This window comes from Physella acuta, unplaced genomic scaffold, assembly GCF_028476545.2.
Source record: "Physella acuta isolate Inbredline_101_S28 unplaced genomic scaffold, ASM2847654v3 ptg000008l, whole genome shotgun sequence".
NCBI lineage: Eukaryota > Metazoa > Mollusca > Gastropoda > Physidae > Physella > Physella acuta.
This window is the reverse complement of record NW_026731528.1, coordinates 388,278-408,690: the sequence shown is the minus strand read 5'-3', so window position 1 is coordinate 408,690 and position 20,413 is coordinate 388,278. Positions and strand designations below refer to the sequence as shown.

Genomic DNA, 20,413 nt, shown 5'->3' with positions numbered 1-20,413 from the left:
TATATACAAAACAGATAATCTAAATATAGAAATCTCGTTTTGAAAACCCTCTAAAACAGCGAGTTTTTAATCCAACGTGTCTATTGTACACATAAAAAAACACATAATTTCGTGCGGCCCAATCAGAAAATTGTTGGGACATCTGATCAGGCAAAGCTGACTGATTGTAATCAGGGGTAAAAATATTTTTCTGGCAACTCGATCCTTAAATCAAGAGGTAAAAATGTTACTTTAAAGCAGCAGGCATCTTACACTTGGGGATAAAGCAGCAAGTTTGTGTTGTGTGTATTCATGACACGTTTATATGGTGTGTTGTCATGACACATCAGTAAGGTGTGTTCACCATGACATGTATATATGGTGTGTTCATATGACACGTGTGTATGGTGTGTTCAAATGACATGTGTGTATGGTGTGTAGCACAATCGATTCTCTGTGTTGAAAGCCCGACATTTATGCTGTGTACCTACTGATGTTAATACAAGGGTTTTCATATGTTTAAAATATCCGTTTTCCAGGCGTGTGCTGGGGAGGGGGGGGGGGGATGGGGACAGGTACGATGTTCTACTGTGCCTATTACTGCTTTGATTTTATTTAAAGTATTTGTCCCATTAAATTTACATCCAACTGAGGATGAACACCTGGTTTTGATAAATTAAAAAAAAGGCACAATAAAAAATATTATAACAGTCCTTTCAGAGGGTTTTTTTTTTTGTAATTTATTTTAAACATTTAGAATAGTAATAATAGAATTTATTTTATAGTTTTATACGTTTTCAAAGACGTGATCATCAATTGTATAATATAGTCATTAAATAGAGAAAGTAAAACGGCATAAGAACTAGACTTTGATGGTGTGTAGGCCTACAACTCTGTCTCTTTTGGCTGCTTAGTTTACTGTGATCCGTTTCCAGCAGGGGTCGGCAACCTGCGGCTCGCGAGCCGCATGCGGCTCTTTTGATGTCAAGATGCGGCTCTCCAGATCCTTGCACATATATTAATAGTTATATTATTTCGTTTTCAAAATTCGCAACAAATATTATACTGTAAAGGAACTCAACTTTAAACAGGATAAAAACACTCATCAGAGAACAATAAGAGTAGGTGAGGTAGAAAGTATACGAACAGCTGACAGCCGCTTGGGCACCAGGCCCAGCCCCACAGCCGTGCTGTAGCCAGCACCGTGGCGACTATTCCATGCTTGCTACTGCCCAAATGCCCACTTTTTCGAATATCGTTACATGCGAATGTCATTTTATTCAGAATGCATGTCCATAGCGGTCAGTAATCATTTATTTGACCTGAGTGACGTGCTTTAAGTGATTAGTTACTATTGTTGAGCCGGGTACTGGACGGTGGGGTACGAGTTTACCTTGCGTTGTGTGGGATGGGAGATAAACCTGGTGAGATCCAAAGGACAGAAAAGACAGATACACAGTAATCAAACCGATAACAAAGCCAGTTAGTCTGAGTTTGTCGTGTTCTGACCTGACTGGCTAATGGGAGACACCTCCTGAGCCAGTGGTGTCCGTAAAGACAGAATAAGATAACTGCTTCTAAATAGGGATGGGGATAGTCCAATGTTTTTATTTTTTATTACTAATTTCGTTATTCTCGCGAAAGAAGTGTATGTCATGTTTAAAGCTATTTATTTTAAATAGCAAATCAAATGTATTTACCTAATCCTAATCGAAAAATAAAATATTGGTATAAAAATTGTTTGTGGCTCTTTAAAAACTGGGAAATTTTGAAAATTGTAACTTTTGGCTCTTCCGTCTCAAAAGGTTGCCGACCCCTGGTTTCCAGTAATAATTTACTTTACATTTCGTGTACGAGAAAGTAAGAAATAAATTGAATTCCCTCATACGAGTTTCGGAGAAATGAACGTGTTTTACTCGGTAGTGCATGTATTTATATAAAGTTTGAAATAATAATGCTAAAGTGTTTTAAAGACAACCAAAATTTATTGGGATTTATTTTTGTAATAATATACGCAAAACCACAGTATAACAATTTTACTATTTATTTATGTAATAGAATCAAACCAACAACAACGATGCTGCTTAATATCATTTTATTATTCTTATTTTCCTTGCTTCTGTAGATTTGGTTGGAAGTTACCTCCCATCAAACAAAATCTAAAAAAAAAATAAAAGAACGACAACTCTGAGTTGTCTACTATCGCATTGTTTTTTTTAAAGTCTGAGTTGGTTGGTTCATGTTGGTAACTGGACCTGTCGAGATATGCATCCATCAAAACTGCTGGAGCCCCGAGCGATAAAATTAACTTGCGATCAGTTATCCACATCCTCCTGATACCCCCCCCCCCCCCCACCACTCCCATCTTCTTTGTTGATGCGTAATTTAAAAAGAAAACATTGTTCTCCGAAAACAATAGTTATATCTCACATGTTTCATCTTTGTCTGTATGTTGTCACAATATTAGGGGTAAAAAGTCTAAGGGCTGTATATAAGAAAGTATTAGGGGTTTATGTTTAAAATGTATATCTAAGGGTTGTATATAAGAAAGTATTAGGGTTTACGTTTAAAATGTATTACTAAGGGCTGTATATAAGAAAGTATTAGGGGTTTACGTTTAAAATGTATATCTAAGGGTTGTATATAAGAAAGTATTAGGGGTTTACGTTTAAAATGTATTACTAAGGGCTGTATATAAGAAAGTATTAGGGGTTTACGTTTAAAATGTATATCTAAGGGTTGTATATAAGAAAGTATTAGGGGTTTACGTTTAAAATGTATTACTAAGGGCTGTATATAAGAAAGTATTAGGGGTTTACGCTTAAAATGTATATCTAAGGGCTGTATATAAGAAAGTATTATAGTTTACGTTTAAAATGTATTACTAAGGGCTGTATATAAGAAAGTATTAGGGGTTTACGTTTAAAATGTATATCTAAGGGTTGTATATAAGAAAGTATTAGGTGTTTACGTTTAAAATGTATATCTAAGGGCTGTATATAAGAAAGTATTAGGGGTTTACGTTTAAAATGTATATCTAAGGGCTGTATCTAAGCAAAGTATTAGGGGTTTACGCGTAAAATGTCAATCTAAGGGATGTATATAAGAAAGTATTAGGGGTTTAAGTTTAAAATGTCAATCTAAGGGCTGTATATAAGAAAGTATTAGGGGTTTACGTTTAAAATGTATATCTAAGGGTTGTATATAAGAAAGTATTAGGGGTTTACGCTTAAAATGTATATCTAAGGGCTGTATATAAGAAAGTATTATAGTTTACGTTTAAAATGTATTACTAAGGGCTGTATATAAGAAAGTATTAGGGGTTTACGTTTAAAATGTATATCTAAGGGTTGTATATAAGAAAGTATTAGGTGTTTACGTTTAAAATGTATATCTAAGGGCTGTATATAAGAAAGTATTAGGGGTTTACGTTTAAAATGTATATCTAAGGGCTGTATCTAAGCAAAGTATTAGGGGTTTACGCTTAAAATGTCAATCTAAGGGATGTATATAAGAAAGTATTAGGGGTTTAAGTTTAAAAGGTCAATCTAAGGGCTGTATATAAGAAAGTATTAGGGGTTTACGTTTAAAATGTATATCTAAGGACTGTATCTAAGCAAAGTATTAGGTGTTTACGTTTAAAATAATGTATATTTAAGGGCTGTATATAAGAAAGTAGTAGGGGTTTATGTTTAAAATGTCAATCTAAGGGCTGTATATAAGCAAAGTATTTGAGGTTTACGTTTAAAATGTCAATCTAAGGCACGGGTTCCCAACCTGGGGGTCGCGACCCCCCTGGGGGTCGCGAAGGTCTTTCTGGGGGGTCGCCAACTGGTATACTTAACCTTAGTTATTTGAAACACAACATAAATATTTAGAAGAATTTTTGAAATTCGGCTTCATTAACATCACTGGAAATGTAATAGAGAAGAAACAAAGCGCACTGTACAAAGTTGTTCTCAGTCACCAATCTATGAAATCTTCAAAACTAAAACGTCATTTGAGACAAGTCATTCGGAACACACCAAAAATAGATGGAGTTCTTTCGTTGGTAAGAAGCTAGTTGCAAACGCCAGAGACTTGATCGAACAGGATGTTTTCACCAGCATTAGTGCAAGCATCAAATGAAGTCGCGATAGAAAATGCCAAGCGAAAAACAAAATCAATAGGAGAAAATCTCACCAAACGCTGCATGTACGTAAATGTTAAATAACACATTTTTATTGAAATTAAGCTTTCACCATTGTTTGTTTTCAAGTTGATAAATCAACAGACGTGAATTCGTGTTCGCAGTTGCTGGTCTGTGTCTTTATTCATGCGGATGATAGCAAAGAAGAGTTGCACTTTTGTGAAGATAGCATGGAGAAAATAAATACCTTTTTTGAAACTGGATGATTAAAATGGGTTAGAACGGCTGTGGGGGTTTGTACGGATGGCGCGCCATCTATGTTTAGCTCAAAATCGGGCTTTCAGAAAACAGAAAAGATTTAGCTCCCTAACCACTACCCTAACCAATTGACATCAAGAGTTCATTGCTAGTATAAGGCGTAAATTATATAAAATCTGGAGCCTTCAAAGAACTGAGAAAAAACATTAATATAGATCACGAGGTTCTGCTCTTCTACACTACAGTACGCTGGCTGTCAAACGAAATGTTGTAAATTGTGTTTTTGAATTGAAATCTGAAATCAAATTGTTCTTTGAAGTGCAAAGGAAACATGACTTTTTGGTATACTTAAAACGACATAGAGTGTTGGTTGGAGAGAGTACCATACCTAGCAGATGTGTTCGAACATCAAGATAAGCTTAACCTGAAATTCAGGTAAAATGAACGGATATTATAACTTTCCATGATAATCGCGAGGCACTTTTATCAAAACTGCAAAATCGGTAAAGAAAATAAATCTTGGAAATGTTGTAAATTTGAGAAAATTAAAATTTTGAAAGAAGCGATTTCTGGGCATCTTGAATCTCTTGAAAACGAACTGCAACGCATTACCTATTTTCTTCTTCCCTTGATGTTGCAAGCATTCCCGTTGAATTACAAGATGAATTCTTTCATTTGCAGAATGATTCCGAGTAAGATAAAAAACTGCAGACACAATTTTGGTGTAGTATTCACCATTCGTACCCAAACATAAAATTGATTGACTTTTCGAGAATATATTTTCAACACTATTCTTCGATTAAAAACAAAATTAAGATAATTATAATGACATAGGTTGGCGTTAACAAAAAAAAAAATTAATTAAAAAGTTAACCACGAAGGTTTAGTGAATAGTATGCAATTTTACTCATGCTATTAAAACAGTTATCAAGAGTAGTTCATATTGAAAGTCTACTAGAAAATCTTATTTTAGTGCTTATTAATTTCCATACTAATTTCGGCTTTTTAATTCTATGGGGGTCGAAGATCACTTACTTTTTATAAAAGGGGGTCGCCACTCGAAAAAGGTTGGGAACCATTGATCTAAGGGCTGTATATAAGCAAAGTATTAGGGGTTTATGTTTAAAATGTCAATCTAAGGGCTGTATATAGCAAAGTATTAGGGGTTTACGTTTAAAATGTATATTTAAGGGCTGTATATACACAAATTATTAGGTGTCTAGTTTGTTTGTTTTTTTAAACGCCTGTCTTAGAGAATTTTCGTAAACAAAATATTACGGCTCTAATTTAAACTAGTCTAAGGGCTATTTGAAAAAAAAGTGTAAGTTAAAATAAGTCTGTCTTATGGTAATATGCCTTAATATGCCATGTGAAATCAGTTGATGTTGGACATATATGGTATGATTTCGAAAGATACACGAATCAAGAAAAACTGGCATTTAAAGGTCAACCACAACCAATGGATTCACAAGTTAAACTTGTACATATTTGTCTCTTTACAATGTAGTGCTTAGCGTGTTTACATGTAAGTGTGCTGTATTAAACACACAGGTTATGTTGTGTTAAACACCCAAATTTTGTTGTATAAAACACCCAAGTTGTGTTGTATCAAACACCCACGTTGTGTTGTATTAAACACCCAAGTTGTATTAAACACCCAAGTTGTGTTGTATTAAACACCCAAGTTGTGTTGTATTAAACACCCAAATTGTGTTGTATTAAACACCCAAATTGTGTTGTATAAAAAACCCAAGTTATGTTGTATTAAACACCCAAGTTGTATTAAACACCCAAGTTGTGTTGTATAAAACACCCAAGTTGTGTTGTATTAAACACCCAAGTTGTGTTGTATTAAACACGCTAAGTTTGTTGTATTAAACACCCAGGTTGTGTTGTGTTAAACACCAAAATTTTTTTGTATTAAACACCCAAACTTTGCTGTTTTAAACACCCAGGTTGCGTTCTTCTAAACATCCAAGTGTATTGTTTCTTTGAGTTTTCATGCTATGATATTATTATTCACTGATATGTCGTACTTTTATTTTGTTTCCTTAACTTTGAGAATATTTCATATAAGAGAGGATAGATGTTTAGCGTCACTTACCTGCAGTCCATGAGGTAAAGAATCCTAGTAGAGCCAAATGTAGCAGGAACATGCACATTCTGGTGGTAGGTGCTCACCTACGGTCAGGTGGGATAGGCTCGGATATCAGAGTGGTCAGTGCTGACTAGCGGTACATAGACAGCCAAAAGTTAGCTGGTACACACTCGCAGGCCGGCTGACACTACGTAGTAGCATAGTAGTAGCATAGTATTAGTATAGTAGTAGCATATTGCAAGGTAGTCAACACTACTTGCCCAACACTAAGTGGCCAATAATAACTGGTCACCACTAAGTATCCGACATTAATTACTCACCACTAAGTATCCGACACTAATTGCTCTCCAGTAAATGGCCTACACTAATTGCTCACCACTAATTTGCCGAAACTAATTACTCTCCACTAATTGGCCGACACTGCTATCATCCATACCACTATTCCCCTACATCCACCCCTATAAAAACATATCTCCTTCCCTGCATCACGATAAATCCACTACCTTACATACAAGTCAATGCATTATTTCCTGTGATGTGAATTCCGAACACTATTGATATTTCAATAATCAATCTTTATCAAACCGAAACACCGATTACAGCGCTTGATCGATATTCAGCCACAGAATACATTCCACCCAAAATACACATTCCACCACCATCCAGTTGGATCTATACGTGAAATCAAACCAACTTCAAGATGTTGAAACGGTACACAAACACACACTCTCGTCACCGTAAATAAGAAAGTAAGGGACGTAACTCGCCAGTCGACTGTAGCTTATCTCCCCATTCCGCGACGAACTCTCGAAAGTTCCCCGTCTCTTCTCGTAGGTCCCGTGTCCAAATTTTGGACCAGACTCCCGTCCTCACCCCCATCCCCCCGCTCGCTAAGGGTGAGAGGATGTGACGTTCCTAGGGGAGGGTTCCAAAAGTGTATTAAAAGACGTGGGTGAGTGAGGCCGTCTTCGTGGTTGGGGTGTGAGATGAGGTGGGATACAAGATGGGGGAGCGGGGGAGAGGGAGGGGGTGACTAAAAAATGATGAAGTCGAAAGCGAGAATGAAAATCTAGACTAGATTATGGGAGGTAAACACGGAATTCCCGGAGGAAATGTTTGAAGGAGTTACCGGCCCCTGACACTTTTGGTGTTAGCGACGGCGAAAAAGCCGGGCAGCGAAATGAATGCTGTTATACCTTTAGCACTGGAGCGAGATGATCGCTTGCTGTTTAACGTGGGGGGGGGGGGGGTGTACTGTTGAGACAGTGGGAGACTGTGTTGTTAAGGTTTCACAAACTTGATGAGAGATGACGGAGTTGATGAGATTAACGACGTGTATGAGATGATGATGTGACCCCCACCATTCACCTTCTTCAAATTGATTTGGTAGCTCTGTAAATACTTGTTACAGGACAGAATTGAGGCGGGGGAGGGGCGACGGGTAATAACTGGGGGGGGGGGGGGGGGGCGTTGGGCGATAACGGAATGGGATGGAGGAGACGATGTTTAAGATGATTTAGGGATTAGGAATTGCGAGGTATGAAGTAAATGTGTAAATTAGTGTAAATACTGTGAGGTGACTTTACGGTGGTATGGACGAGACAATTTTTACAAGAAATGTGTCAAGGGTGAAAATTATGGGTCAGGGTTATGAAAAATTGTAGGTTAAAACATTTGTTACAGGGGTCATCCATAAATGACCTCACGCTTTTTTTGGACGATTTTTACCTCCCCCCCCCCCCCCCCCCCCCTCCGTCACACATCGTCACAAAAAGCCAGACACCCCCGCCCACACCTAAAATGACGTCACACCTCACGAACCCCCTACCCCTTTCGATTGTGACGTCATTTATGGACGATCTCCCATATTTATGATATATTCTGAGTCAAGGATGGAATACGTTTTAGTTAAAGGACAAGATTAGTTATTGGATAACCTTAGGTATGTTAAGGGTCATGTTTAAGATGTGCAGAATTTTCAAGATTAAGAGACAATGTATAAATTGTTATACTTTATGACACTTCCTTAAATACACAATGTATGACAAAAACCCTGGGCAACGAAGTCTTCTCAAAAAGTGAAAATTATCTGTTGAAAGTTTGCATTTACTAACGAATAGAGGGGTGGGTAGAGTGGGGGTGAGGTGAGTGGGTGGGGTAGATGGAGTGGGGAGAGTGGGAGGCTTTAGCGTGGGTCGAGTTTTAGCCATTAGCTCCTGTCACTAATAATGTCACGTGGCAAGAGAGTCACTAAAATCAGACAACTCACTTTTTCTAGTAATGACATAAACGTCACATTTGTACCTAAATACTCTCTCGTTCAAATGGGTTTGTGTCAGAGTTGCCAAATTGGCTTCTGGCACATTTGTTTGGCCAAATTCTTTACAATATCCTGAAATTCAAAATTCAACTCTTAATCTGTCAGATTCTACACTCCTCTCGCGTGAACTTTGTCTAAGAGTGAACCTAACCACACATGCCATTCAAATAGCAAAATTCTAAAAAGAATAAGTATAATGTACAGACATTCCTAATCTTCGAACTCAATTTCCTTTTTTAACAAGTTTCATATCTGGCAAGGCGTATTATGTTAATCCTATAAGCCAAAAATCAAGGCTTTAAAAAAAATTAATATAAAAATAAATTACAAAAAAATGAGAAAATTCGATTTAAAAAAGAGTTAACAATTCTTCCTCAGCAGCAAACAGAAGGATGTAGAATCGGAAGAAATTCCTATCTTTTAGTCTGTTGATGTAAAATTCCTATCTTTAATTTGTTTATGTAGAATCAGAAGAATCTTTTAATCTGCTGATGAAAAGTCAGAAGAAGTTCCTATATTTTAATCAGTTAATGTAGAATCGGAAGAAATTCCTATCTTTAATATGTTGATGTAAAATCGGAAGAAATTCCTATCTTTTAGTCTGTTGATGAAAAACTGGAAGAAATTCCTATATTTTAGTCTGAGATGTAAAATCGGAAGAAATTCCTATCTTTAATCTGTTGATGTAAAATCGGAAGAAATTCCTATCTTTTAGTCTGTTGATGAAAAACTGGAAGAAATTCCTATCATTTAATCTGAGCTTGAGGCTTAGATGGCGTCAACCAACACTACAGGCCCTAATCCCGTCTTGGGTCAACTAATCCCCAGGCATGATATGAGTTTAAGTGGGCTAGACAAGAAGAGCATACAATATTTTTGTTTGTTTTTAATCACCAGAGTGACGCCACAACGGATATAGGGGTGGGGTGGGAGTGGTTTGAGGGGGGGGGGAGGGGGTGAAATACAGACAGGGAGATATCGCCTGTAGGAGAATTTATTATTTTGGTTGAAAGGCCCTTTAGAACGGGAGATTCGGTAAAAAGGCTGTAACTTGTTTGTTTGGAGTTTAGTGGAGTATTTGTAACTTGTTTGGGTGGAGTTTAGTAGAGTATTTGTGACATGTTTGGGTTGAGTTTAGTGGAGTATTTGTGACATGTTTGGGTTGAGTTTAGTGGAGTATTTGTGATATGTTTGGGTGGAGTTTAGTGGAGTATTTGTAACTTGTTTGGGTGGAGTTTAGTGGAGTATTTGTGATATGTTTGGGTGGAGTTTAGTGGAGTATTTGTGACATGTTTGGGTTGAGTTTAGTGGAGTATTTGTGACATGTTTGGGTTGAGTTTAGTGGAGTATTTGTGACATGTTTGGGTTGAGTTTAGTGGAGTATTTGTGAAATTTTGGGTGGAGTTTAGTGGAGTATTTGTGACATGTTTAGGTGGAGTTTAGTGGAGTATTTGTGACATGTTTAGGTTGAGTTTAGTGGAGTATTTGTGATATGTTTGGGTGGAGTTTAGTGGAGTATTTGTGACATGTTTAGGTGGAGTTTAGTGGAGTATTTGTGACATGTTTGGGTTGAGTTTAGTGGAGTATTTGTGACATGTTTGGGTTGAGTTTAGTGGAGTATTTGTGATATGTTTGGGTGGAGTTTAGTGGAGTATTTGTGACATGTTTGGGTTGAGTTTAGTGGAGTATTTGTAGCATGTTTGGGTTGAGTTTAGTGGAGTATTTGTAACTTGTTTAGTGGAGTTTAGTGGAGTATTTGTGATATGTTTGAGTGGAGTTTAGTGGAGTATTTGTGACATGTTTGGGTTGAGTTTAGTGGAGTATTTGTGACATGTTTGGGTTGAGTTTAGTGGAGTATTTGTGACATGTTTGGGTTGAGTTTAGTGGAGTATTTGTGAAATTTTGGGTGGAGTTTAGTGGAGTATTTGTGACATGTTTAGGTGGAGTTTAGTGGAGTATTTGTGACATGTTTAGGTGGAGTTTAGTCGAGTATTTGTAACATGTTTGGCTAGATTATGTTCTAAAACAAATTATACGGGGAGGGGAGGGAGGGGTGGAGGAGGGAATGCAACCTAGTCAGTTAGTTGTTTTTTTTTATAAATTAAAATTATTCTCTACGAATTTAGCCAGTTGTGCTAAGTACTCAAATTACTTCAAGTACTATAAAGACAAAAGACACATCGTAATATTTTTTTTTATTATTGTATTTTCTGCCAATTGAGCATACGGCCGTTCTAACGAAAAGTTCGGTCATTTATTTATACGTATGTCGTATCTCATATACCTCGAGAGATACCTCTGTCAGAATATTCTTCTCGTTACTTCCTTCACCCCCTGCCTGGTGATGTTATTTTGGATTTTCTGAGAGTGTGTCATACCTACTCGCAATTCATATCCAAGATTTCTTACAAAACTGAAGTTTTTCGACATAATTCATGCGTTTCTTTTGAGATTCTGTCCGGCCCAGGTTTTAAAAAAATGTATATTAGTGCGTCTTTAATGGGACAAGTGGTTGGGAGGTGGAGCGCGTGGGTGCTAGCTCGAAAGTCTCGAGTTTGAATCCCGTCCGGGATGGGTGCCTGTCAAAATTTAGAGACAATTTTGGCTGGTGGCCTTAGTGTTGACCTCACTACCCATTTAATTTATATGCCGAGGTCACAGAAATATTAAATCTCCTTGATCAGCCTCAAAGAACACCATAGTTGAAAAGGGAACTTACTTAATGCATCTTTATAAAACTTTCGTGCTGATGTTTTCATACGCCTTAGTTACTCCGCTTTTGTTAAACACTTAACACCTCAGAAATAACTGACGCATGCGTTAAAATTTTATGTAGCCCGACTTATAATACTTAACCTTGAATTGTCAAAAATCTGTTCCATGTTTACATTTGTCAAATCTAATGTCAATAAACTTGAAATTTTAAACGATGCTTTATTTTATCGAGTTGTATTTAATGTGCTATAAATCCAAATTCATGAATAATTAATGAACTGAGCACGGAGAGACAGGTTAATTTAATGGGGGGGGGGTGTGTAATGGTTCAACACGTGACAAGCTTGACGTCACATGGAGGTGTGTTGTAAGCTGATTGTTGATTGGATGAAACTCTGAAATCTGATTGGTTGAAATACTTTCCCAAGGTACAACAGCTGAAGTTCAATGACACCAATTTTCTTGAAACGTTTTTACTTCAGCTGATGTCGTTAACTTTAATTGCTTTATTTCACTTCATCGCTCTACGCACCCCTTCTAAAACAGCAACACTTTTATTGGCATTAGAATCTATATCCAGGCGGTTTAACAATTGGAGACCGACAAAAACAGACTGTTTATTTTTAAAAGTGTAACCAAAACGTGTGAATAGCTTCCGTTGATTTAAGAAAGTGAGAACCAGCCCATTTCTCCAACCACTCAACCACGCAAAGTATCTTCCCATCCCCAACCACACTTTCAACCATATAAAAACTAGAGCAAACACACCATCACTCCGACCACCACCCCCCAACACACACACACACACACACACACACACACAATATTAAACCGAACAGCAGGGTCACTTATATATTTTTTTCTCCGTAGGTATTGGGGGGGGGGCACTTGTCATATTATATTTTATCTAGATAAATTGCATAATTTGCTATTTTGTACGGGTAGGGTGGGAGTTGGAGCGCCCCACCGACCATAGCTACCTACCCACCTACCAACACATTACAAGCAACCCTACCAATAACAACCCTCCCACCCCCCACCCTTATCAATTTTACAACATCCTGATGTAATAAACTCAACAAACCTGTCCAGCATTATAAGACAACACTAACCAGGTTAAAATTAGACTGTCGTAAAGACATTACTTTTTTTTACGCCTATTGTCTTTGTCTCTTCAATTTATAGGCCGCCATAAGCACCTACGACTGGCTCAGTGTGGAGTTCACTCCTCGCTACCGGAAACACTACCATGCACCCATAAACCCCACTCCACCCCATACCCTCCAATTTCCAGATAGGGACCGTAAATAAAACACCCCCTATTTAATTGGTCGGTCTTTGTCAGGTGATATTTAATATACCGTTGTTCATTGGCTGACGTTGTTTAAAAAAATAAAGCTATTTATAGAAAATTGCGTAATTTTATTTTGTTTTGTTTTAAATGGTGTGACATTGATTGCGTTAACAATATTGTGTGGAGGAAGACAAGTCATAGTTCACTATCTTTCCTTGTGATTATATAGTCGGACTTGTCATCTTTTTAATATAGCAGTAAGGATCAACACATTTTTGTTTCTTCAGGCATTCTGTAAATGTTTTTTTGGATTACGATTTTAAAGGAACAATTTTTCCATGTTAATAACGAATGAAATAATTGTGCATGTTATGGATCTGTTTGTTAAAATACAACTGATGACGTCATTTTTGTGTTCGACCTTGCAAAGTTTAAACCAAGCGTTGTTAAAACAGTTCAGTTTAAGTCTGGTGTGTCGTTGACTTGTGCCAGATAAATATTTCTGGATTAAAGTAAAAAATATTATTTAACTTTTTCAATATTTTAAAATATTTTTTTAATACCATGCCTATGGGGATTCTGTCGAGCACAAAAGACATTTTCTTGATCAAACACAGAGAAGAGCTTCTGGAAAATACGTCAACACACGTCACAATCTTGCCAGATTTATTAACCAACGCCACCTGCCTCAGCGATCACACCAACATACACGAACAGATCTGCCACTTTGTCATGATCCCTGTGCTGTTCTTTATCTTCCTCACCAACATCTCTATCTTGGTCTACTCGGTTAAAACCGACCGGTTCCGGCAACCGGGCCACTGGTTCATCGCATCCCTCTACGTCTCGGACTTATTCGTGGGCGTCACCTCCGTCGGCACCGCGGTTCTAGACTCGGACGAACCCAACCTGGAGATCTGTCTAGTTCGACTGGGACTGTTCCTCAGCTCTATCAGCGCGACCAACATCTTCCTCCTGCTGATCGCATCAGATCGATTTCTGGCAATCACAAGGGCGTTGACCTACCACAGAATCGTCACCCATCGTCTGGCAGCCGTCGCCATCACGTCTGCTAGTCTAGTTTCCCTCCTCGTCGGATTCGCTCCCTTGTTCGGATGGAACACCCGCGAATATGGTTTTCATTGCTCGTTTCCATACGTCCTTGACAGTGGTTACATTATATTTATGCTCACCTGTTCCTTACTGCCTATAGGTATCATTTTTGTGATATATTTTTACCTGTATTCGAAAGCGAGGCTACATATTAAACACATCGAGGCGATCAGTTCGCTTCACCACCAGCGTGTGGGGTCGGGACAGTGGATGACGTCAAAGGAGTGGAAGTGTATCCGTCAGTTGATGATCGTGGTTGGCTGCCTGCTGGTCACGTGGTCCCCGTTCATGGTGGCCACGCTGCTGGACGCCTCCCCGCTGGACACGCCGTGCTGGCTGAAGGAGACCATCGGGACACATTTCCTGGTGCTGGGCATGACCAACTGTGTCCTGAACCCCCTCATCTACACGGCCGCTACACGGGACTTTAGGAGGAGCTTCGGACATTTTGTTAAACATGGGTGTGGCAGGGTCACATGACCAGGTGTGGCAGGGTTGAGGTCACATGACCAGGTGTGACAAGGTTGAGGTCACATGACCAAATGAAGCCTTAACACCCATTCTTCCCCACACTCAAACCTAATTGGATATAACCCCACCTAACAGTCAACTGTGGGTAAAGGCAAATTTGTATTCAATACTGAACCTACTTGTATCTGTAGTATACAGATACAAAGATAAATCTTCGCATTAGCACCAGTTTAATGAGTAGATACAGATATGAAAAAGAGAAAATACAAGAACTGTACAATCGGCGATGACACAATATTTTACATCAGATTTGTGAGTTGATGGTGTTTTATTCAAGGCCTATAGCGACTCGTGTAGCTCAAGAGATTCAAGGTTCAAATATCGTTGAATACATTTGACTTCTGTGATATTTGTGTCTTCTCTCATTATATAGCGGTCGCAACGGAACTTTCTGTGAGGTGCAATAAATGAAAGTTTCAACCTTTGATGATTGGACTATCCAAATTAAACGTTGAGTGTGTAAAATACTGCTGTTTTTACCCTAAAAGTTCATTTCATGCTAGTTCCAACCCCCCTCCCCCTTCCGAAAAAACACAGCGCACACGATGTGGCGTGACTTAGTCTTGAAGACTCCAACCAAGTTAACCCCCTTGAGTTGATTTTAAACTTTTGGGCGAAGCTGCCCGTGCATAAAATTTAGGATTTAACCGCATGACCTCTCTCTCGAAGAGGGTGAGAAATGGCGGACTTGTGTGTACAAATCGTCCCCCAACTCGAATGAAAACAAAATTAACCGCGCCCAATCATCGCCCTAACAGGATTCGATGTGGAGTCGTGGATCTGTGCAGTGCATAAATGGGAGGGGGGCGGGGGAGGGGGTGTAATTTTCAAACGAAAATATTTTCTCGGCCCCGCAGGAGCCACAAATATTCCTGACGAGATGGAAATATTAAGTTAGATGCTGCTCTAGCCAGGGTGATAAGTTGGGCCGTGGATAACATGGCGTCATAACGTGTGCAAATGTGGGATCCAGCAAGGTTTTGCTTGATTGTGTCGCGTTCCAGAAATTTGCGATACAAATATTTTTTGAGTGGTTGATATTTAGGACGAATGACTTAAAAACATTAATTCGATATTACATTTGATTCTGTTGAATAACATGATTATATAGGTGTTTTGTTATGTTTTTTTTGTATACGACAATGTCTTTCTGTAAACTAGTTTATGTTTAATGAATAAATATCTTTAAACATAATTAAATTATGATCTTATATTTTATATGTGTATTTTTTTGCGGGTGAGTTGTACAACTTTTGAGCGAAATTATAAATATCTGTGCAAGGCGGCAATGTCTGTGTACTTATTGAAAGAAAAACGCTGGATTTTTTATTTTAAATGTTCAAGTGCTAAACTTGGTGCAGATCTTATTTGAAGTAAGACCTAGCCTGTCTATCACTGATGACGTGCACGGCTGAAAGTGATCTTTACCACAATGACGGTGAACCTGGTATGTATAGAATGGTCCATCTGTCCATCTGCATCAGTGAATGTTATATGGAACTCTGTGGCCTTCCCACCCCTCCCTGGGTAATCCTTAAGTCGTCGAACGCATTTGACATGAAAATTGGTATTTTATTACATAGGTCACGGTCAATCTGTAAAAAGTCTTGGAGCTTGTTGACTGAATATCACAGCTGGGTAGGGAACTATTAAGCCTAAATATCGCAGCTGGGTAGGGAACTATTAAGCCTAAATATCGCAGCTGGGTAGGGAACTATTAAACCTAAATATCGCAGCTGGGTAGGGAACTATTAAGCCTAAATATCGCAGCTGGGGAGGGAACTATTAAACCTAAATATCACAGCTGGGTAGGGAACTATTAAGCCTAAATATCGCAGCTGGGTAGGGAACTATTAAACCTAAATATCGCAGCTGGGTAGGGAACTATTAAGCCTAAATATCGCAGCTGGGGAGGGAACTATTAAACCTAAATATCGCAGCTGGGTAGGGAACTATTAAACCTAAATATCGCAGCTGGGTAGGGAACTATTAAACCTAAATATCGCAGCTGGGTAGGGAACTATTAAACCTAAATATCACAGCTGGGTAGGGAACTATTGAACCTAAATATCGCAGCTGGGTAGGGAACTATTAAGCCTAAATATCGCAGCTGGGGAGGGAACTATTAAACCTAAATATCGCAGCTGGGTAGGGAACTATTAAGCCTAAATATCGCAGCTGGGGAGGGAACTATTAAACCTAAATATCGCAGCTGGGTAGGGAACTATTAAGCCTAAATATCGCAGCTGGGTAGGGAACTATTAAGCCTAAATATCGCAGCTGGGTAGGGAACTATTAGGCCAATTTAACAATTTCATAATCAATAATAACTATCAAACACGTAGATTTAATATTTACCTCGAGGAGAAATGCGGTGAATGTTGTGACGTCAATATCACGTGTTTCAGTCTCTAGAAAAACACGACTATGTCAACAAATAACAATGGGTACGTCATCAGCTATAAAACAACAAAATAAGATCAAGCGCTCATTAACATATTCAAACAGGAGAAATTCTAAACGGTGCTTGGCTAGGGGTCCGCTTGATAAAGCATGAAGTGGGATGAAGGCAAAAATGATAGCAATAATACACGAAACGCGTGTCACGTAAATACCAGTGAAGGATATAAGTATTGTGCAAATGAGTTATGTACACCGTCGGTTTTCGAATGAGTTGTTGAACTTTTGTTTGAGTTACCAAACTTTGACATGTTTATTTAGCGCTAAACTGCCATCTCCACAATAACAGAGTTTGTCGCTGTATTGTATAAAGTGAAATAGTGAAATGTATGCAATGGCGGAATTAGAAAAAAATGGCTCCCTCGCAAAAAAAAACATTTGGACCCAGTATATATATATATATATATATATATATATATATATATATATATATATATATATATATATATATATATATATATAAACTTTATGGACACCCCTATTCGACTATTTTAAGAAGAGCATTATGTCATGGAAGTGGTGTGAACGTTTACCTATCATTCACTCTACAGCTCCTGTAGGTTCTAAAAATATTTTGCTACGCAACCAGAAATTCTTCCAGGCATCTCTTCGGGGAGGGGGGGGGGGGTTGACACCGCCCCCACCTCCCACCCCTGGAAAAGTCTAGCGTCCCCGTCCCCGGCCCCCCCCCCCCGAACGAAATGGAATTTATATTGAAAATATATACTTTTAACAGTGACTGCCCCCACCCCCCGCGGAAAATTGTGTCCCCCCGGAGAAAAAAGTCTGGAAGAAACACTGTACGCAACATTGTGTATTAATTACTGTAGAACAATCATTGCTATAGTAGACCTGTTTTTTTTTTAACAAAACCACTGTCAAGGTGCACGAATAAACATTATTTATGAAAAATAATGCATAGTTTTCTTAATCATATTTTGGGACCCATAAGCGGCCTGATTCCCCCCCCCCCCCACAATGTGGGGTCTTGTGGCTTGGTAGTTCCGCCCCTGAATGTATGCACATTAAAACACCACTGAAAGGGATGTTGTCGTACAAACTGACAGTGAGGTCTGCGTTTAGAGAGGGGATCGTGTCATGCTTTGCCTCGTATAATATTTATTTGTTTGTTTTTTTGTTTGACTGATGGGCTACTGGAGAGAATCTGCAAAATGTGTAGAGCTGTAAAATAGTATGTAGGTAGAGAACAATTTTCGTTTTCAGACAGACTGTTAATCACAAATGTATTTAAAGACGTTAATTAATTTACTGATTTATTCATTGCTAGATTAACCACATTAATTATAAAAGTTTCAAACAGTGGCTTTACTTTGACTGAATAGTGACGTCACATGATTTGTTTACTTTTTACATCAACAATGGCGCTTCTATCGAAGAAGATTGTGTTCCCATTCCAAAGCTAATTTTCTGTCGGCTGTAACTTTAACAATACGTCCGTTTGCTGTATTTATAACGTTCCAACGCTTAGATCAATTTTCAACTGTCTTTTTCATTTAGTTTTACAATAAATTTCTCTAGATCTACAGATCAGCTGTCGAAAGAAGAAAAAGTTATGAATCTAGATCTAGATCTAGATCTAGGTCACTAGACTTTACGTAAATTCTAGATCTAGACTTAATGTAAATTCTACATCTAGAATCTATTTCAGACCTTCATTATTTTATATAAATCTTTGTTTGTTTAGCTATGCTATTGGCTAATTTAAAATAAAATTTAATTTGAAAGTTACTAGACTTAGATCTAGATCTAGATAGGGCCTATGCGCGTAAATCAAGTTGCATAAGGAGACTCATAGTATTAAGTTATACCACAAAAAACATCAGTGACGTCACGAGTCTAGACAGCTAAGTTGTTAGTGTAATAGGCTTTCATGCGGGTGGCACGGATTTTAGACAGATCACGTCAACGTTAATTTTTTTTTCATTTTTTTTATATGTGAATGATAAGTTTGACCATCTGAACTTGGCGGGATACAGGGCAGCTGAAGTAGAGTTCATCTGTTTCTTTGTCCTAAGCATATGAAGGGATAGTGTGGTCAGAGACATGATCGGCCGGAATCGTTTTTTTTAAACGATAAAAACATGTTGTCTGAGACTTGGCGGGACACTGGGCAGGTGAAGCAGAGTTGAGTAGGTCACCTGTGACGTCATTTATGAAGGGATAGTGTGGTCAGACCTGTGCTCAACCGAAATCGGTGTTTTTAAAAGATGAAAAACGTCTTTTTGAATGTGGGGTCAGGTTATTTTGTGATGATAAGTGACTGACGTGATGTCATTTCTGGATGACCCCCCGAAACCCACAGTTATCCAAGGGATGACCGTGTAAGTCTAGTATATATATATACATATATATATATATATATATATATATATATATATATATATATATATATATATATATATATATATATACATATATATATATATATATGTTAAATGCCTAGGGCCTAAATTTATACAGTGGAGTAATTGCATGTTAAGCAAATATTGATGGAATATTCGCATACTTATTACTCGCACGGTTATTAGAACTGCAAGGGGTTTCTTAATAGTATCAATCAAATATTATAATAAATTACTTTCGCAATTAATTTTTACAATATCAGTACAATGCAAAACTTAATTTGTAACAAAATATTTATTTAAAACAATGCTATACTTTATGATTTTTGTTTTTTTTCTTAAAAAGAGTATACAAAATATTTAAAAATTATTACATTAAAAAGTTACCTCCCCTGTTCATAGACCAAATGACCAAATCTCGTATAATGAGAATTTCACACGCGGTCATTTTTAGCCCTCTTAGAGGGCTTTAAGTCTGACCAACAGTTTTTACATACGGCGTAGTCATCTTTAGAGGTGTATACAAAAAATTAGCCAGATGTAAAGAGGGTAAGTGCCCTAAAATCCGCTTTCAAATTACCCTCTGTTTTTCCCATAAAATAAGATAATATAGAGAAATACGACTGGTCAGTTTTGACCCATTTCCCGATTTTTCCAGGACATGGCGAGTTTTTTGTGACACCCCAAGGCGTTCTCCTACCACCTCACAAAATTTTAAGGGGGGTCGTCGGAGGAAAAATTTCTTAGTAAAAGAGCTCATATAAAGAGAATTTCACTCGCGGTCACTTTTTAGCCCTCGTCGAGGGCTTTGAGTGAAACCGACAGTTTTCTCTAAAGGTCAAGCCATTTACCTAAGAACATGCAAAAAATTAGCCAGATGTAAAGACGGTAAGTGCCCTAAAATACCTTTTGAAATCACCCTCTGTTTTTGCCATAAAATACAAAGATTATATAGGGAAATACGACTGGTCAGTTTTGACTCATTTCCCGAATTTTCCCGGACATGGCGAGGTTTTTGTGAAACCCCAAGGCGTTCTCCTGCCACCTCACAAAATTTAAGGGGGGTCGTCGGAGGAAATTTTTGTTCGTAATATAGCCCATATAAGGCGCCGGACAGTCGAGGTCAGTTTTGACCCCCTCTCCGTAGACTTTT

At 38.0% G+C, this 20,413-nt stretch overlaps 2 protein-coding genes across 2 annotated transcripts in view; one reads left to right on the top strand and one right to left on the bottom strand.

Moving 5' to 3' along the window:
- Positions 1-6,514, bottom strand: part of LOC131954298 (neuronal acetylcholine receptor subunit alpha-10) — a 57,771-nt gene extending 51,257 nt beyond the window's left edge. Inside the window, exon 1 of the mRNA XM_059317919.1 lies at positions 6,471-6,514. The gene's annotated coding sequence lies outside the window, so the exon portion shown is untranslated. The remainder of the gene's footprint in view (positions 1-6,470) is intronic.
- Positions 6,515-12,977: 6,463 nt separating this feature from the next.
- Positions 12,978-14,386, top strand: LOC131949917 (glucose-dependent insulinotropic receptor-like). The gene has a single exon (XM_059311917.1). The coding sequence runs from the start codon at positions 13,358-13,360 to the stop codon at positions 14,384-14,386; it is 1,029 nt and encodes a 342-aa protein (XP_059167900.1). The 5' UTR covers positions 12,978-13,357.
- The last annotated feature ends 6,027 nt before the right edge of the window (positions 14,387-20,413 follow it).

Excerpts from the sequence above, each read along its gene's own strand:
- LOC131949917 (XM_059311917.1), top strand. The coding sequence starts at position 13,358 with ATGCCTATGGGGATTCTGTCGAGCACAAAAGACATTTTCTTGATCAAA.